Source organism: Coloeus monedula, assembly GCF_965178545.1.
Source record: "Coloeus monedula genome assembly, chromosome: 13".
Classification (NCBI taxonomy): Eukaryota; Metazoa; Chordata; class Aves; order Passeriformes; family Corvidae; genus Coloeus; species Coloeus monedula.
Genome location: NC_138793.1, coordinates 17,564,871 through 17,583,093, shown reverse-complemented (window position 1 = coordinate 17,583,093; position 18,223 = coordinate 17,564,871). Strand labels below are relative to the sequence as shown.

At 42.7% G+C, this 18,223-nt stretch overlaps 1 protein-coding gene across 1 annotated transcript; it reads left to right on the top strand.

Annotated features, from left to right (window-relative positions):
• Positions 1-666: 666 nt before the first annotated feature.
• On the top strand, positions 667-17,989 carry MLYCD (malonyl-CoA decarboxylase; the record flags this gene model as incomplete). The annotated part of the gene is made up of 5 exons (XM_082289819.1): positions 667-1,167; positions 6,166-6,278; positions 7,142-7,298; positions 7,784-7,933; positions 16,665-17,989. 5 exons carry the CDS (start codon positions 667-669, stop codon positions 17,196-17,198), a joined length of 1,455 nt encoding a protein of 484 aa, XP_082145945.1. The 3' UTR covers positions 17,199-17,989.
• Between the last annotated feature and the right edge of the window lie 234 nt (positions 17,990-18,223).

The window sequence follows — 18,223 nt, the reverse complement described above, 5'->3', positions numbered from 1 at the left end:
GTCAGGCACTGGAATAGGCTGCCCAGGGCGGTGGTGGAGTCACCATCCCTGGAGATGCTGAGGAGGTGTCTCGATTGGGCATTTAAGGGCTACAGCGGCAGCGCTGGGTGAACGCTGAACTGGATGATCCTAATGGTCTCTTCCAATCTTGATGATTCACAGCACCACAAAATCAATTAGGTTGGAAAAGACCTCCAAGATCATCGAGTTCAACTTGTGATGAAACACCGACTTGTCAACCAGACCATAGCGCCAAGTGCCACGTCCAGTGTTTCCTTAAACACCTCCATAGCCGCTGACTCCACCGCCTCCCGGGGCAGCCCAATGGTTAAGAAATTGCTCCCAAAGTCCAACCTGAACCGCACCTGGCGCAGCTTGGCATTGTGCCCAGGGTGATTCTACGGTTCTAAACCGCAGCACAGTGACTTCTGAGGGCCGGGCGGTGTGGGGGGAGCTCCGGGCCATGAGGAACGCCGGCCCCGCCCGGGGAGGGGCGGCCGGTGACCTCGGTGCGCCACACTCAACATGGCGGCCGACACACCCACAGCCCCGCCACACTTTCCTCGCTTCCCATTGGCGGGGCACGCTGTCAGTCTGCGGTCGCAGCCAATCAGCGCGCGCGGAGCGGCCCGGCGGGCGGTGCCGCGGCCTGCGGCGGTGTGCGGGATGAGCCGGCTGTGCCCGCGCCTGGGTCCGCGCTCGCTGCTCTGGGCCGCGCGGGGCCCGCATCGCCTCTCGTCGGGCGCGTCTCCGGGCATGGAGGAGCTGCTGCGCCGCTCGGTGCCGCCGCTGCCACCCTACGAGACCAAGGAGAAGGCGCCGCCGCCCGCCGAGCTCCGCGGCGCGGAGTTCGTGCGGTTCTACCGCGCGCTGCAGCCCGGGCCGCCCCGCGCCGAGCTCCTCACCCGCCTGGCCCGCGACTTCGGCGTGGAGCACGGGCGGGTGGCCGAGGCCGCCGCCAAGGTGCTGCAGGCCCGCGAGCAGCGCAGGGAGCCCGGGGCGCTGCTGCAGGCCGAGGACCGGCTCCGGTACTACCTGAACCCCCAGTACCGCGGGCTCTTCCAGCACCTGGGCCGCCTCGAGGGCGGGCTGCGCTTCCTCGTGGAGCTCAGGGCCGACCTGATGGAGGGGCTGGCGAGCAAGGCGGTGGATGGGGCCCACGTCAAGGTGAGGGCTGGCCTGAGTGTCTCTAGAGGGAGTGTGGGGGGATGTGGTTTGGGGCTTGCTGCTCGTGGTGCTACTCGTGGAGCCACGTTGGGCTGGGAAGTGTCCCGTGAACCCAGTTCACTGTCAGGGTCTCTATGGGTCCCTCAGTTCAGGGAGGGAATGTCAGGAAGGACATTGAAGCGCTGGAGTGGTTCCAGGGAAGGCTTTAGAGGCCAAGACCGATGGAGAGCAGCTGGGGGGGCTCAGCATGGAGAAAAGGAGGCTCGGGGGGCACCGTCTGGCTCTCTGTAGCTCCGTGGCAGGAGGGGGCAGCCAGGGGGGTCGGGCTCTGCTCCCAGGGAACGAATGACAGGATGAGAGGGAACGGCCTCAAGCCGTGCCAAGAGAGGTTCACATTGGACACCGGGAAGAATTTCTCCACATAAAGGGTAATTAAACATTGGAACAGACCCAGAGAGGTGGTGGAGTCCCCATCCTTGGAGGTATTCAAGAAACAACTGCATATGGCACTTAGTTGGTTGACAAGGTGGTGATGGGTCGACGATTGGACTCGATGATCTCAGATGTCTTTTCCAACAAATGATTCCATGATTCTCTAGAGAGACACGAGTGAACACTTTCCCACAGGCTGTGGCACCAGTGAGAGCTGCCCTGTGCTGACGCTCAGGAAGGAAGTGGCCCCTGGTGTGAAGCAGTGGCATTTCCAGAGTGGCAGTGGGAAGTGCTGGCACGTAATACATTGTTTTAAAAGTTAATTTACAGTAATGCTGGGCTTGATTATTTTTCATGATGCTCTTGCAGTTTTTGTCGTGTCTGTATTGTGTTCTTTTCATGTGTTCTGTTCCTTCTTTTCACCACAGGACACTGATTTTCCACTGTCCTTATAAACAGTTGAATTTCTGATGAGCCCTTGCAATGCACAGAGTGAAATTTGCTGAAAATCTGTTTCATGGGTGCAGTCCTTCCTCTTGCTTTTCAGAACCCTCTCACCTGCAACACTTTCTGTGCCACCATTTTCCTCTTGAGATTTGTTACATTTTGCTTGCTTACTTATATTTCAGCCCTTGAAATATGACTCTGGTGAAAAATTCACAACATTATGATTTCAGGTAGCAAATCATCCAGCAATTGCTTTTAAAATATTCTTCATCTTTCCATATGATTTAGAAAAAGTCAGTGAAAAGCTCAAGTTGCTGGCAAAAGATAAGGAAAAAGAGCATTTTTGTCAAATTGATTTCTATATAAACCTGCTTCTGTAATTAAGCAGTGGTTGGAGTGTATTTGTAATCTTGGTCTTGTGTTGGCCTGCTGGAAGACAAGAAGCACCATTATTGTTTAAAGGTTTTTCTATAAGAAAAGTGTTTGCTCTTTGCCTATCAAAAGTCCCGTGTAGCCATTTCATTAGTGCAAAGTTGATTTCAATTCTAACATAAAGACAAATGTGCAACGAGAGTTTTACAACCTCTGTATATTTGTGTCTGCACTGACAAGGAAATGTGGAAATAAAATTAAATGGATCTTCTTGATGCTGGTGGAGAATTACAGAATGCATTATGCGGCCTACTGGGATTTTGGGTTTGCTCAAACTGCCTAAAATATTTCTTAGACAGTCCTTAGTTTTTACTTTGTAATTTGAAAGACCTATTAAAACAAGGATTGCCCATTGTTGTGTTGTAAATATGAAATATTTTTCTATTTCCTCAGCACTATCAGCATAAAAGCAGCTTGGACTGCTCAGATATTGGGTGATGAAGGATTTCTATTTTGTGTTTGTTCAGCAGATTGCAGTAAAATATTATATTTAAGTGATTAAGTCACTTGAAAGTGCTTGAGCACGCTTTACTCATTGTCCAAATGAGCAGAAATGGGGGGGGGGGGGGGGGGGGGGGAGAGAGGGTGAAGAAATAATGGTTTTAATTTTAAGAACAAAATGTCCAATAATATCAACCACAAGAGCTAGGAGAGTTTTCAGCACTGCCATTATCACTGCAGTAATTACTGTTAGCAATAAAAAAGCAGAAACCAGTCCCCTTTAATTTGTGTCACTATTGAATCTTACTTTGCTAGTGGGGATATTTTTGCAGTATCTCACCAGGGATATTCTCTATGTAGATTCTGGAGGTAATTTGTGGGGAATAAAAACTCCGACAAATAAAACCCCCCAAACCCCCTCCCAAAACAAACCCAGTCAATCCCCCCACCACAGCCACCTTCAACTACTTGGCAGTATCAGAGCAGATCTGTAAGTCCCAAATGAAGTAAGTCAGGTTGAAAACTTCAAACATTCCAAACCCATGGGAAAACTCAACTCTTGTGAGGGGTCTTTTATTTAGTAGTTTGAGAGGGAAAGTGAAATAGTTCCCTCATCAGAGAGGCAGCTCTTTGTAATAAAAAAAAATTAATTGGAGTTTTTCATGAGAGTTTTCCCATTTGTTGCCCAAGAAATAGGTACTTGATGTGAAGATTAAAAGGCCTCTAATTTGCTGTCTCCTAGCAAGAACACAGAACGAGAGAAAAATAATCACAATTTATTAGACTTGGCTAATAGAAATTGAAGTATAGCTGGTAATTTGAAATACTAATCTGACTATGTCTCATTGCTCAAATTTAAGACTGGGATGCTGAATAATGAATGTGCTTGCTTTTCTTTTTAATGAAGTGTTGCAGATGTAATTTTTATGACTAAAAAGGCCTCTGAAATGAAAATAAAAAATTACTTACCACTAAGTTTACAAAATAAAAGAACCTGCCACTAAATCTACAAAATAAGAGACCCAGACTTGAGCCTGTCCTTATTGGAGTGAAGCTTTTTGGAAATGTGCTGTACACTGAGATATTAAACACAAGTCAGAATCTTGTTTAGATGACTTGATTTAAACACAGTTTTGGATAGTGAAAACTTCTACGTCCTTCTGCACTAAAAAGTTTTGTCATCACAGAATCATGGAATCCCAGACTGGTTTGGGTTGGAAAGGACCTCAAAGCCCATCCAGTCCCACCCCTGCCATGGGCAGGGACACCTTCCACTACCAGGGGTGCTCCAAGCCCTGTTCAACCTGGCCTTGGACACTTCCAGGGATGGGGCAGCCACAGGTTCTCTGGGTAGCCTGTGCCAGGGCCTCCCCACCCTCCCAGGGAAGAATTTCTCCCTAAGACCCACTGAAAACCTGCCCTCCTTCAGCTCAAGGCCATTCCCTCATGTCCTGTTGCTCCATGCTCAGCTGGGGGTGGACTCAATGATGGTGGCAGGTCCCTTCCACAAGGAGCCATTCAAATTCCTGCACAGTGCCCTGTTGTTGTCTAAAACTTCATTATTTACCACTGACAGGTTGTTTTGAGTTGTAATTCCCCATATACAATATTCCTCCCCAAATCCTTACTGAAAGCACATCTGCCTCACTTGTTTGGTTACAACTGCATGATTTTTCTCCAGCTGCACCCTGGAGCTGCAGTAGCCCTGTCTGAGAACAGCCCTCAGTTCCACTTGCATCCACGTGGAGAATGCTGAACCTCCAAAGGAGCAAAACTCCAATGCTTCCCACTCCTCCATTTTCCATGCAGGGTAACTGGCTCTTTCCCATGTCAATCCGTGCTGTCTGAGCCTTGTTGCTGCCAGGAGATGCAGAGCAGAATGTCGAAATGCTGCCAGCAGCAGTGCAGCCATCCGGTTTCCCCTCTGCCTGCTGGACTGCAGCTGAAACGCTGTTCAAAAAGCACGTGGATGACAAGAGAGCCATAAGGATCTGTTCCTTTGCCCCCACATCTGACAACTCCAGCTCATTTCTCTGGTTTACAGTGTGCCCCTACAAAAGAAAACAAACCAAACAATCCCGGAATGCCTGGAAATTTTCACTACACCAAGGGATATTTGACCGAAGTGATTTATGGTTATTACCTAAAAACTTCAGAGTTGGGCTTCAGAAATGAGAATTCACAAGGGAGGTACCTTAAAGTCAGAATAAAAAAACCAATCAGAATATATTTGTTTAGGAAGAAGGTATTGAAAAAAAATTCATGCATGACAGAGTTGTATGCAAATGAATGTTTCTTCTGGGTTTGAAAATTTTAGTTTTTCTAGTGTGTTAAGGAATAAACCCATTCTTTCATTCAGTCTTGGAATACTTGTAGCAGTTGCTTTGGCCAGCAAAAACCTCCTTTGATGTGTGTCTTTCAACAAGTGCCTCTGCAGCTTTCATCATGGTTAGTTTATAATAGGAAATATTTTTGCTTTTTATGACAGTCCTGAGACTACATCTGAGCTTAATAAAAATGTTTTTGGTTTTCTGATTAGATTTTTTTTTTCCTGTTGTTTTCCTTTAATGTAGCAAGCTAAAGTACATTGGACCTTAATTTTTATCTCTTTTATGTGCAGCAGTAGCTATTTAACAAAGGTTTGAATATAAGATGAAGAGTTTTTGTTGAAGTAAATGGTTACTAAGTTAGTTTCAGGTAAGCCCATGTTTCTGATCAGGCTGTTGGTAAGTTGGTGCTGGTATCACACTGTGTCCTGTGTACAAGGCAAATGGAAGAAAGAAAAACAAGCTCTGGAATCTCTTTTAGGGATATTCATGCTGTGCTGAGTTCAAGAATACTTATTAAATTCAAATAAATTTAGACAGGAAATCTTTAATAATACAGGCAGCAGGAAACTGGTAGGGAATATAAAAATTACTTACAATGATTGTTTCTGAAAGGATTTGACATTGAGTTGGGTTTCATCTCTCATACTGTTCCAAAGCTGGTTTGATTTTTCAGTTCTATTGTCTTATGCTGCTGGTTTTTATTTTACTTGCTCAAAATTTTTCATATTTTTAGAGAAGGAAAATTCTGGAAAGCCCCTGGTTCTGTCTGTATCTTGTTGCAAAATGTTTCCGTGGTATTTAAATCTGAGCAACCGTGCAACTGCAGCCTTGTGGTCAATCAAGGTTGGCTTTACTCACATTCCCATGTTTTACCTTGCTTGTTTAGCAGCTAATTCCATCGTTGTTCTGTTTGCAGGAGATGAATGGAGTTCTCAAGAACATGCTCTCAGAGTGGTTCTCCACGGGATTCCTCAACTTGGAACGGGTCACGTGGCAATCTCCTTGTGAAGTACTCCAGAAAATTAGTGAGTAAGTGCTAGAGGCTGGAAAGAGTCCTTGGTGAAGAGGTGATGAACTGCTTGGGACTGCAGAGATCCACTGTTTTCAGGACTCTGCTTTTCTGAACCATAGGCAAAGTATAATTATGAAATATTTGCATTAACACGCTGTAGAGCCCAATTTTAAAAACTGATTGGAGTAAAGAGTAAAGGGGATCATTTGTGCCATAATTTGATCCTGCAGCTCCCACACTGCACTGGTAGACTGCTGTCTTTTCTTCCAACTTTGTCAGTTTCCCACAGTCCCACATTGCCAGAGGTGCTGCAGTTGTTTTGCCTGGAACTGGTGAGGTGCACAGGATCACGTGTAAATTACATGTGAAGAGAGCACCTTGGTTTTTATACAATGTGCTCTACAACATTGATTCCTGAATTTCTGTCTAATAGTCAAAGTTGTGATGAAGTTGAAAATGACTGAAAGCAAGTTATGTTGTAGGCCACCTTGTTGTATAAAATCTTGAAAAATAATCTCTAGAATGTTCTGAAAGTACGCGACTTAAGTGCTGATGAGGCAAGGAGATCTTGTACAAGCTAATTTTTTTAAAATAAAAATAATTACTAATGTTTAATTAATCTTCAAGGTAATTTGGCAAGCACACTAGTGAGTGGGTGTGCAATGTTCCTTTACAATCCACTTCGTCACAGCTTGCTGACAATTTTATGTTATTCACTTACAGCCTAATTCTCCTTTTTTGATTGGGAAGTTTTGTCACTGACAACAGTGGGAAAAGTGCTGAGCTTGTAGGGCAGCTGACCTCTATTTTTAAATGTAATAATAACAACAATAATAATAATAATAATAATAATAATTCTTTAAAAAATTTTCTCCTTGAGTTCTGAAGCTGTGCACCCTGTCAGAAACTGGGTTGATATGAAGCGTCGAGTTGGGGCCTATAGAAGATGCTACTTCTTTTCTCACTGTGCAATCCCAGGAGAGCCATTGATAGTCCTGCACGTGGCACTAACCAGTGACATCTCCAGCAGCATCCAGGTACAGCCACTGATGCATTTAGTACACAGCAACGTGCTCAGATTGCAGTGTGCTTATTTAAAAATCCACAATTCTGTATAATTTGGCAATATTTGCTTTTGTTTCATCTTTTAAGAGATGAGAGAATTGGCAGGTAAGAATTACAGGGGTCTTTTGTCTATCTTGTGTATTATGTAAATTGAAATTTTTTGCTCAAGAGCAAGAAGAATAAGAAAAGATTAAAAATAAAGTAGAGCAAATGAGATAAACATTTCAAAGTGGTTAAAATTAATTCTGAAAGTTTGAAACCACGTTATAATTTTTTACCTGCACGTGCTAATGTCTAAGCAGCTCTTTCTACTTTTTCATTAGATTTTTATTGTCAATGAATAAAACAGTGGGGAAAAGTGTTAATGCATTTAAAAGTTAAAAAGTAAGACCTCCTCCCCATAATGATGATAATAACTAATACTAACATTTTAATTTTTTAATCCTTTTTTTCCCAGACCATAGTGAAAGAAGTGCCGCCTTTAGAGACAGAAGATGCAGACAAAATCACAACAGCAATTTTCTACTCTATCAGTTTGACTCAGCAGGGCCTGCAGGGGGTGGAACTCGGGACTCACCTCATCAAAAGAGTTGTCAAAGAGCTGCAGGTGAGTGTGGCAGGGGGGCCTCAGGGTCTGTTTGCCCAGCATGGTTTAGTTCCTACCTGGTGTCACTGCTCAGGCCAGGAGCTCCTGGGGCTTCCCCTGGAACTTCTTCCCAGAGCAGCCTTTGGAGGTGTGGAGAGTTGGAAGAACATTTCCTGCTCTTGGTTGATGTCTGCCAGGTGTCGATTCTGTTGCAGAGGTGACATGTTCTGTGTAAACTCCTTGTGTTTGCCTAATCCCCTGTGGGTCGCCTGAAGTCAAACAAGAACATTTCTGTTGAAGGTGGCTTTGACACAGCTTTATTCCACAGTGTGGGCTCTGATGGAATTCACTGTTGCCTCTCAGTTGCGTGGGAAGAGCCTGATCAACATCTTCTCTTCAAAGTACCTGACAGTGCCTTTTCCAAAATCTTACAGCTGCTCCAGGAACAGAAATACTTCCTGTCCATTAATTAGTTCATTGTTTTGTTTGTTAAATTGAATTGCCACTGGTTATTTATGCAGTGTGCATGCATGCCTTGAATACCTCTATTTAGAAAAATGGAGAGAGATTTCTTTGCCCAGGCATGGCTTGCAATATAGTAAAGAAAATGTTTTAAAAGGCAAAAGAATCTTTTACTTTCTGCCAGTCAGTTCTCTGAATTTAGATAATATCATTACATGCTAAGGGATTATTGCTAATAGCTTTAGTACTTGTAGAAACTTCTTCCAAGCCACTGGAGAAAGGACTGAAAATTCATTCAGAGTGGTGTGAGACAGTCGCATTCCTGCACTGAGCACGTTATTTTATTTAATAGTCTTTAGTACTTAAATTGCTGACAAAGCTACCTCTTAAAAGTAAGGATCACTACTTGTGTTTATATTCATTGTTTCACATCTGGATTAGTAACGATGTCTGGAAAACTGTCTGTGATTTAGAACTTCAGTTCCACTCACAAAAATAACTTAAAATTGGATGTTTGAAACTACTACTGCCAGAAAGTGATAGATTACTAAATTGCTGAATCATAGTTGGCTGCCCTGAAGTATTTTATTTTATTTTATTTTATTTTATTTTATTTTATTTTATTTTATTTTATTTTTAATGGATATTTTGGCTGAATTTTGTTGCTTCTTGCTTTTGGAATGGCTTTTAGATTAATTGTTGAAAGTGCAGTAGTCCAGGTATAATTAGACTCTGCCATCTGTCTGATCTTGACTGAGGGGAAATTGGAATAAATTCATGCAGTTATCTGCTTTTGCATCTGAAAAATAATTTCTGGGTAATTGAGTTGCTCTCATAAAATAACCCTATTGACATTGTATCTGACCATCACTAATTGCTTGCAACACCAGCAAAGTTGTGAGTTATAAAGTCAAACAGACACATCATACTTAGATAACCTAATGCAAGATTTAAAATTTGGTGTGTCCAACAGAAGAGTGTGTTCTGTATTTATACTTAGGACAAAGTTTTTACATTTCAGTGTTGTAAAATCCATCCCCTCTTCAGTGTTTATCATAGGAAACTGAGATGCCTTTAAATACATTTTAATCATAAAATTAATGCCTCAATCTTAAAGAACTTCTTTAATATTGAAAACTTGAGTGCTTTCCATGCAATGCCAAAGGTGGAGACCTTCCTCCCTACTCATATTTCCTACATTGCTTAAAGGTGTTGTGAAAAATGCTCTGGTAGGAAATTCTAATGTAGGAATTGGACATGAACTGAGGTGTTAATGTGTAGTCTGGATCTAAAGGTCTAACAACTCCATGCATTGCCTCTACACCGTTCCTGTTTGGAGTGGAACCACTGTAGGGCTAAAGAAAATAGAAAGGATAATCCAGGAATATTTATCCATTGTGGATGTGGCTGTCTGATAGTTTTTTCTTCACTCTTTGATGTTAGTATTTTTCTCTTTCCTGTTCCTCCCACTCCTTCATGCTTCCTCCACCTTCATTCCAAAGTACTGTCCTCGAATTGGTTGTCTTGAATGGTGCAAGAACCATCTCCTATTGCATATTTTATGTCCGTGAAGTGACCCTAAATCACTGTCCTGTTGTTTCCAAAATTATTTGATGCACTTCTACAAGGCCTCCTCATTCAGCTTCAGCTGCAAACGCTGTGCCTCCCATCTCAGTGGGCTTCACCCCTCAGAGAGAAGCCCTCTGTATTTCAGCTTCAAAACACTTCCACTGTGGAATTTCTACAAAGTCAGGATTGTTTAGGGCAGAGGCATGCAATGAATAATACTCTCAGCAGCCTGTGTTGCCTGGCTCCCAAAATTCTGGAAGTCCTTTTTCTGTGGATTAATTGCTCACATGTGCTCTCTTTCTCTCTGGTCAGGTGTAAGCAGAGGACTTTACAAGGTTGTCTCTATTCAGGTTGGACATAATTCTTTGGAGCAGAAGGGACAAATGGTGCAGCAGGAGTGCTGAGTGGACTTGGTGACAGCAGCTGAAACAATACAGCCTCAGCAAAAAAAGTCCTGGGTCAAAAATTACCTCTCATTAAGCCAGTGTCCAGCAGCCTTTGTAAAAATAGATGGGTGAGGTCTCTGATAGGAGGAGGATTTTTTATATCACCTTTGCATGGCTTTGCAATAAACAAATCTTTTTTTTCAAGTGCTGCTAAATCACCAAGTGTTCCAGGTTACAGAAGTTGAGACTCTCTTTAATTTAACTTATAATAAAATGCCTTGGGAAGAGGAGAACATTTGAAAGGGTTGAGGATTTTGTTTTTAATTTTATTTAAATTGATGATTAAGACACTTTTATAACTTGCCCTTTGAGTTAACTTTTGTGGATGTCTGTTTGATCTGCAGAATTCTATTTGATTTATGTTTTCTTAAGGTGCTGCAAACTCCTAATACTTCTTTTATCCTCCAGTAAAAATCCTTTACCTGACTTTTACCTTAGTGTAACCTGCTCTGACACTTCTACCTGTAAGTGCCACTGTAACCTCCAAACTGAAATCCCAGCTGTCATTCTTCATGAGGAAAACTCCAAATTGGACCTGTCATGAATGTGTATCATTAGGTCAGGAAAAGACATGCACAAAGTTAGGAGTGTGCTGAAAACCCCTCTGCACTGAAGCCTTCATCTGACAGGATTTCAAAAAACTTTACTGAAACCTTGATCTAGCAGGTATCTAATCTAAAAAAATATGGCTATGAATTCAGTTAGTACCATACTCCTTAAAATCTCATGAATGCACAATTAAAATAGAATATAATTTTTTAGAAAATTTTTAGCAAATGTTTGCTAATTTGCCTGGACTGGTCACATACTCTGCTCAACATGAGCCCGTGTAGGGCAGCACTCCTCACCTTCAAAGAGTGCCAAGCACTGATTCCCTCCTGAAAGCATTCCTTGCAAATGGGTTTTTCTTAGGATTGTTGGGAAAACTAGTGAGGATTGCTGCACCCCAATGCTGAGCACTGTTAGTCTGAGGCACTGTGTACAAATTGATGGCCACTGCTTTGGGGTTTCATTAATTTAAGCAGATGGAGGATGGATAAAATTGAGGCACAGAAATGGATCCTCAGTGTCCTCTCTTTCTACGTGCACAGTTTGCAGTTGGAATCCTTAATCTTTACGTGGATGTTAAGATTTGGCATTTGCCACAGGAATTGTTCTGTGTAACTGGGTAAAGGGGGAGGAGATACGCTGGAGATCAGAATTGGACCTGGTGTTCCCTACAAAGGGCATCCTGGGAGAAATGGTGCTGCTCTCAGGAGCAGATTATTCCTTTTTTTGGCACTTTCTTGACAAAAGTTTGCTACACAGATAATATAGAAGGGTTTTGTGTACAGGCTTCTGTTGATGTCTGAGCATATCCTGTTGGGATTATTTTGGGATGAATTCATTAGGCCACTGATACCACTTTGATCCCTGTTCTCCCTGTACAAAGCGGGGAATAGGCTGTGTAGGCATTCCTTGCAGTCTCTTGTTTATATTAATGTATATAAAACAGGGAGCAGGCAACAGAAATGATCTCTTGTATTTCTGAAATCCAAGCTTGTGTTGTTCCCAGAAATGAATTGGATTTTGAAGCTATTTCAGACAACTGCAGAAAACCAAACAAACCCCAAACTGAGTGCAGGCAGATCATTTCTAGCAAGCTGATAGGTGCTGGTGAACGAGGAGGTGGATGGATTTCTCATTAGCCAGCCATATAATTCACAATGTGTTTATAGCCACTCTAAACAGTCTGTAGCTCTGCAGAAGGTACATCATGGCAATTCAGTCAGCAGATGACAGACACAGATAACTGTGGTGAAGCCTTTGAGAAAATGCTTAGAATTTTATAGCCTGTGGCATTTGAGGGAGAAAACTGATAGCTGCTGTGTGACTCAATAGAATGCTCAGCAATTGGTGGCAGATTTTAGCTTTCTGCTTGGGCTGTTGATAATTGCTACCTTAATTTGATCTAGGTGACCTGGGGAGATCATAATTTCCAAAACAGGCTTTGATTTCATTGATGAAAAATGTGACCTTGGACTGCAGCTTTCAAGAGTGCAAGAGAGTTTCAGATGAGATATGGATAATGGGAGAAATCTCTGCTTTTCTGCAAGGAAAGAAAAACGAAAACAACAACAAAAAGCAACACTCAAACACAGAAATCTAGCCCGAACAAAAGTTAGCAGCTGTTTCTTAATGTTGTGTGTGGGTTTCTGACAGGAAAGTAAACATTAATGGGTCTCCACCAATAGCCTTGGAAACCAGCACATCAATTTAGCAAAGCATAAATGTGCTCACTCCACTGCATTTACTTATTTTTCCACGAGAAATGGCTGCCTCAGATAAGCTTCTAAATAAAGCTTTTATCAGATAGGTAGTAGTATGTACTGTAGCTTCAAAATGGGGTCACTTTCCCATGTCTTATCTGTCCTAAGAAGTAAAAAACCCCACAATTTCCCATCTTGTGTTTTTAATAGAGTAAGAGCTACTGACCTCCTGTGAAATATTTGGGGCTGTCCTGGTGAATGGGTCACTCCTGAAAGTGGTGATAAACAAGGAGCAGTCAACATTCCTAGGAATCAATGTCAGTTGCTTAATTAGGAACTTTGCACTGGTTGTTATTACTGTACAGAGGGGGGAAGAAACAATTCGTTCTCACTTTTGTCATCTTGGGTGGTGCACAGGTGCCCTCGGGCTCTGCAAGCTGGGAAATGAGATTGGAATTGTTACCCTATGGAAGCAATGGACACAGCTCAGCTCCTGTGTGCAAACCTTGTTAGCTCTGTTCAGGAGCAAAACAGAATTTTCAAACACTGCTTCCTTGGCAGAGATGGTGCAGAAGAGTTCCAGACTTGACTTGGTGCTAAACAGCTTTTTCCCTTTCACCTGAAAGAAGAATTGCTGCCGCTCAAATTTCAATGCCATCTTCCTTCTTCCCCTCTCAGCTTTTAACCCTAAATAGCTGTGAAGAAATCATGAAAGAGACCTTAAGCAGTGTGTTCTCAAAGGCACTATCTTTCACAGGAATAGTAATACAGTTAATAAAAAAAAGGAAAACCTTTAAGGAGTGTAATCCCACCTTTGGGTCAAAAAGGAACACATTCTGTATTCCTTGAATCCTTGCCTAGAGGAAATAGCCTCTAAAAACTTCTTTTTTTCCATTTCTCTTTTCATCCCCACTGCACAGCATTAACATCTTTACTCTCTCCAGCAGCACTTGGAAGATTTCTCATGATAGGTCATTAATTTGAAAACTTTACCCCATGTATTCCTCTCTCTTGTGCTCTATGTGTTAAAGAGGAACTTTAAATCAAAACAGAAATGAACACCCAGAAGAATGCACCCCCATTTTGAGTTGCAGGCTGTTTGAGAGGAGCTGGCTGCTGCTGGAGGATGTGACATGGGAAGGGCACTTCTCATTACAGTGATGGGTTTGTGTTTTTGTGCCTCGAGGTGCATCTGCAGGTCCCTCCCAGCCCAGGCCCTTGCTGAGTCCTCATCCATCATTACTGTGTGGACAGGCAGGAGGGTCCTGGGTCATTGAATCTTCAGGAGGGAGCTGTGGCCTCCCTTCTGGGCAGAGATTCATCCACCACAGCACGAGCTGACAGGCAGAAGGTCACATTATGTGACAACCAAGTGTCTCAGCCGCTCAGCCATGTCCAGGTGCAGCAGAGCCAGCACTGCTCAGCTCTGCACTGCTGGAGGAGGGAAGGTGGAAGTGATGCTGCTCTTACCAACTGACAAAACTGGAAGCCAGCAGCTTTTTGCCCAGGATCAAATACCTTGAAATATTTTTCTGGTGGCCTTGAAAAATTCACTTCTGTGCCATCTTTCTCCCTCCTCCTTGTCCAGCAGATCCCTGGGTCTGTGGTAGCAGTGGTGAGTCAAGGAAAGTGTAGCTGGCAGAGGGGCACCTGAGTACAATCCTCCTCCTCTGCTGTACTAATTAAGATGCTGCTGCTTTAAAGAGAAGTGGATTCCAGATGTGCTGATTAGATGAGCTGCTTGATTGAGAAATGCAATGAGGAGGTGGATGAAGCAATGAGGAGGTGGATGAGACGTGACCAAGGGAGGATTTACTGTGACCAAGGGAGGATTTACTGAGTTTGTTTGACTCTGTATTCAAATTTTATAAAGTTACTTTGAATTATTTCTGGATAAATAGTCCTTATGTCCATGGGGAAGTATTCAGTGTGGGATTGGGAAGGAAAGATGTTTGAAATCTGTGGAATTGCTTTGTTCTGTTCCTATTTTTCCATTTCTTTCACTCCAGATATATATTTTTTTAATTTACTTTGTCATTGCTCTTTTTCAAAAGCAAGGGGAAAACTTTTCTAATGAGTCTGAACTGTCTACTCCACAAAATATTCTTTTAATTAAAACTTCCTTTCAGTATCTTTGCCTCTTATAGCCATGGTCTAAGAACACAACCCTAATAAACTATTTTGTTTCATAAATGTATTCCCTGAAATTCTGCAAAGAGGTGTAAGAGATGTCTGTAAAGGAACTTTTTTATTTTATGAAATGCACATGCAAGGAAACCTCATAGTTGGATCTCACAGATGTTGTAAAAGATAGCAGCTTTGGAATTACTCTTAAGAATAAAATATCATCGTGTCCTTCAGCGGAAACTTGGAAAAAGTTTCTACTTTCCTAGTTCCTACTACTTCACTAGAACTTCACTATCTGAGTGTGGTAGTTGTAGCAGTTGTGAGCATGACCCAGTCAGGATCTCCTGGGAGCTCTGATTATAAAAATGGTGTTTTGTTCAATAAGATACAGAAATGAGTGTTCTTAGGAAATAATTTGCTTTGTTTTCTTTATCTGGTTGTCTAAGGACCTGAAATGAGGCATTTCTTTGTAACTTGATCTGCTTTTCCTGTCCCTTCCTGGTCCCAAAAGAATTCTTTGGCTGACACGTCTGTGTAACAGTCAGAGAACTCCAGCTCAGGGCAGCCAGTGATTTTCTGCAGGTGATCCAGCTGTAAGTCACCAAACTGCACAGCTGGCTGTGTGCCACTGTGCTGGAAGGCACAGGACAGCAGGGACGTATTTGGGAAGCTCCTGTGGGAAGGGAAAATGTGTTGTGGATATTAGAGATGGTGCTTGGCTGCAGCCTGTGGGGAAGCCGTGCCAGGCCAGCATTCCCTGGCCCCTGCACCCTCCCGGAGCAGACTGCAGATGGCAGCTGTGTGGAGCTCAGCAGTAGTGAGGAGCTGCAGCTCTCACAACCTGGCAGCACCATCTGAGCCCTGATGGCTTTTTAATGGTTACCTCGGTAATCCTTGAGGTAGAAAAAGTGCCGTTTGTAGTCATTTAAAGACAATTTTCTGCTGACATTAAGATGCGTCTGTAATGTTGGAGAATGTCTTGGTTCTTAGCACTTCTTCTGTTGGAGCAGTAATTAAACCAACACTGGGGTGCCTTCAGCTCAGTTCTCTCTTGCCTCTGTTCCTTTGCCCCCCACTCCTCCAGCAGATTTGCCTGATGTATTTTGTGTTAATTCCAAGTGAGTTTATTCTTCGCACTGGTGTGTCCCAAAACTAATACACAGTTTTCCTGTGTGTTTTGCTTTACACATGATTTCATGGTTAGCAGGGTTTAATCAGAAATTAGTAGGAGTACAGAAGAAATTTTACTTGGTTAAAAAGTGTTATACTTGCAGTAAAAAAAATGTTCGCACACTGTATTTCTTACTGATTTAGGGAATGTCATGGAAGGTAGATGGCCTGTGTAAAGAACTTCACTCAAAACTTCAGGAAATACTTCTTTCCATAAAAATCTACAAATAGTACCTCATGATTTTACAATAGAATGAAATAATAAACTGTCCTTGATTTAACAAAAAGAGTTATATATGAAAAATAAATAGCATTTAAATGGTTTCCAAAGCTTGTATGTCTATTTTAAGAAAAGATTCCCTTCAGAATCACTTCTTTATGGCCTGTGATTCTATTTGTTTATTTCTGCCTATAAAAGGATAACAGCAGAATGCAGTGGTGGTAAGCACTGCATAAGTACTTTTATAGAGATTGTGTGTGAGGAATGTCATTCAGTCACTGTTAAAGTTTTCTGGGTGTTCCCAGTGCCTTCTCATCACTAACCTGTTACTGCCAGGGTGATATTTCACCTTTTTTTTGTGTCCATGTGTATCAGTTCCTTCTCAGAATCCATGGTCTCCACCTGCCATAAAGCAAAGGCCATCAGCTGCCCTTTCACTGAAACTTCTCTGTGTCAATCATGACCGAACTCATGGTTTGTTTTTTTTTTTCCTCTCTTTTTGTCTGCAGAAAGAACTTCCTCAGATAAAAGTTTTTTCCACACTTTCACCTATCCCAGGATTCACAAAATGGCTCGTTGGTCTCCTCCCCTCCCAGGCAAAAGAACAGGGAAGGAATGAACTTTTTACAGAATCCGAATGGCAGGAAATCTGTGAGATCACAGGAGACTCCACCACCGAAACACTAAAGAAACTCTTGAACACCAACGAGTGGGTGAGGTCAGAGAAGCTGACTCAGGTGCTGCATCCCCCCCTGATGAGACTCTGTGCCTGGTATCTGTATGGGGAGAAGCACCGAGGCTACGCCCTCAACCCAGTGGCCAATTTCCACCTGCAGAACGGCTCGGTGCTGTGGAGGATAAACTGGATGGGGGACACGAGCCCCCGGGGCATCGGGGCCTCCTGTGGCATGATGGTCAACTACAGGTACTTCCTGGAGGAGACAGCCTCCAACAGTGCCCTGTACCTGGGCTCCAAGCAGGTGCGAGCCTCCGAGCAGGTGCTGGCCTTGGTGTCCCAGTTCCAGCAGAACAGCAAGCTGTGATTCCGTACCATGGGCACTAACAATGAATGCTGCTCGCTGTAAAGAGCTGTAATCATCTGCAGTGTCTTTACTCAAATCAGAATGTACCTTGTAAAACAAGTGTACTCAGAGTTACCTGGGGTATCAGGGTCTTGCTTACGTGGCCGTAAGCAAAAACCTCATTGAGTCACCTCTGGTTGGAGGTTTGTGTTAAAGGGAGAGTAAAATCCTCTTAAACCAGTTACAACCCAGGGATAACTTGAATGGAAGATACCTGAGCCAGCATTATTCTGTTGGTAATAAATTGTATAAGCTGTCTTTGAAAGGAGCTGCACTTCTCTGTCATAATGCTGCTATAGATTGTTCAGAACCAAAGTACCTGGAGTAAAGGTAAATTTTGGGTCAAATATATTATCAAAACCATAATCTACAGTTTTATTTCTATGATATCTATCTTTTGCACCTTCAGAAAAATCTCATGTAAAATTTCCTGGTATTTTCCTGTTTTAATTACACTAAAACTCACTGAATCCTTGCTTTGCTGGAGCATGGAAAAGCCTTGCATTCATGTTGAAAAATCAGGATCTCAGTAGGATGTTATGTTATATTTGTGGTTTTTGGCTGCTAAAATATAATGAGCAATAAGGAAGTGTTCAAATAGGAGAGGAGATCAAGCCAGACTGTTCTTTGGGAATTAGTTGAGAAGTTTCTAAATATATATATCTTATATTTTGGCTCTGGTAACGTTTTAAGTTGATAAGGAGCTTTTTTAATAAAGAGGTAGGTGTGATTTATAAACCAATAAAATAAACTTTCTCAATAAATCATGGCTTGTGGATTTCAGCATCTCTCCTCCTTCACTTAGTGACCCTACTTGATAACAGTTTCACCACACAAATTACTATAGAACACTCCTGGTTTTAGCAGTGGTCAGGGGATGGCTCCATTCTCTTGTTGGGCTTTCTAATCTTTCTGAACTGCCTTAGAATTCAGGTTTCAAGGTGAAATTTAGCTGCCTGTATAAACATGTACAAGGCATTCTTGGC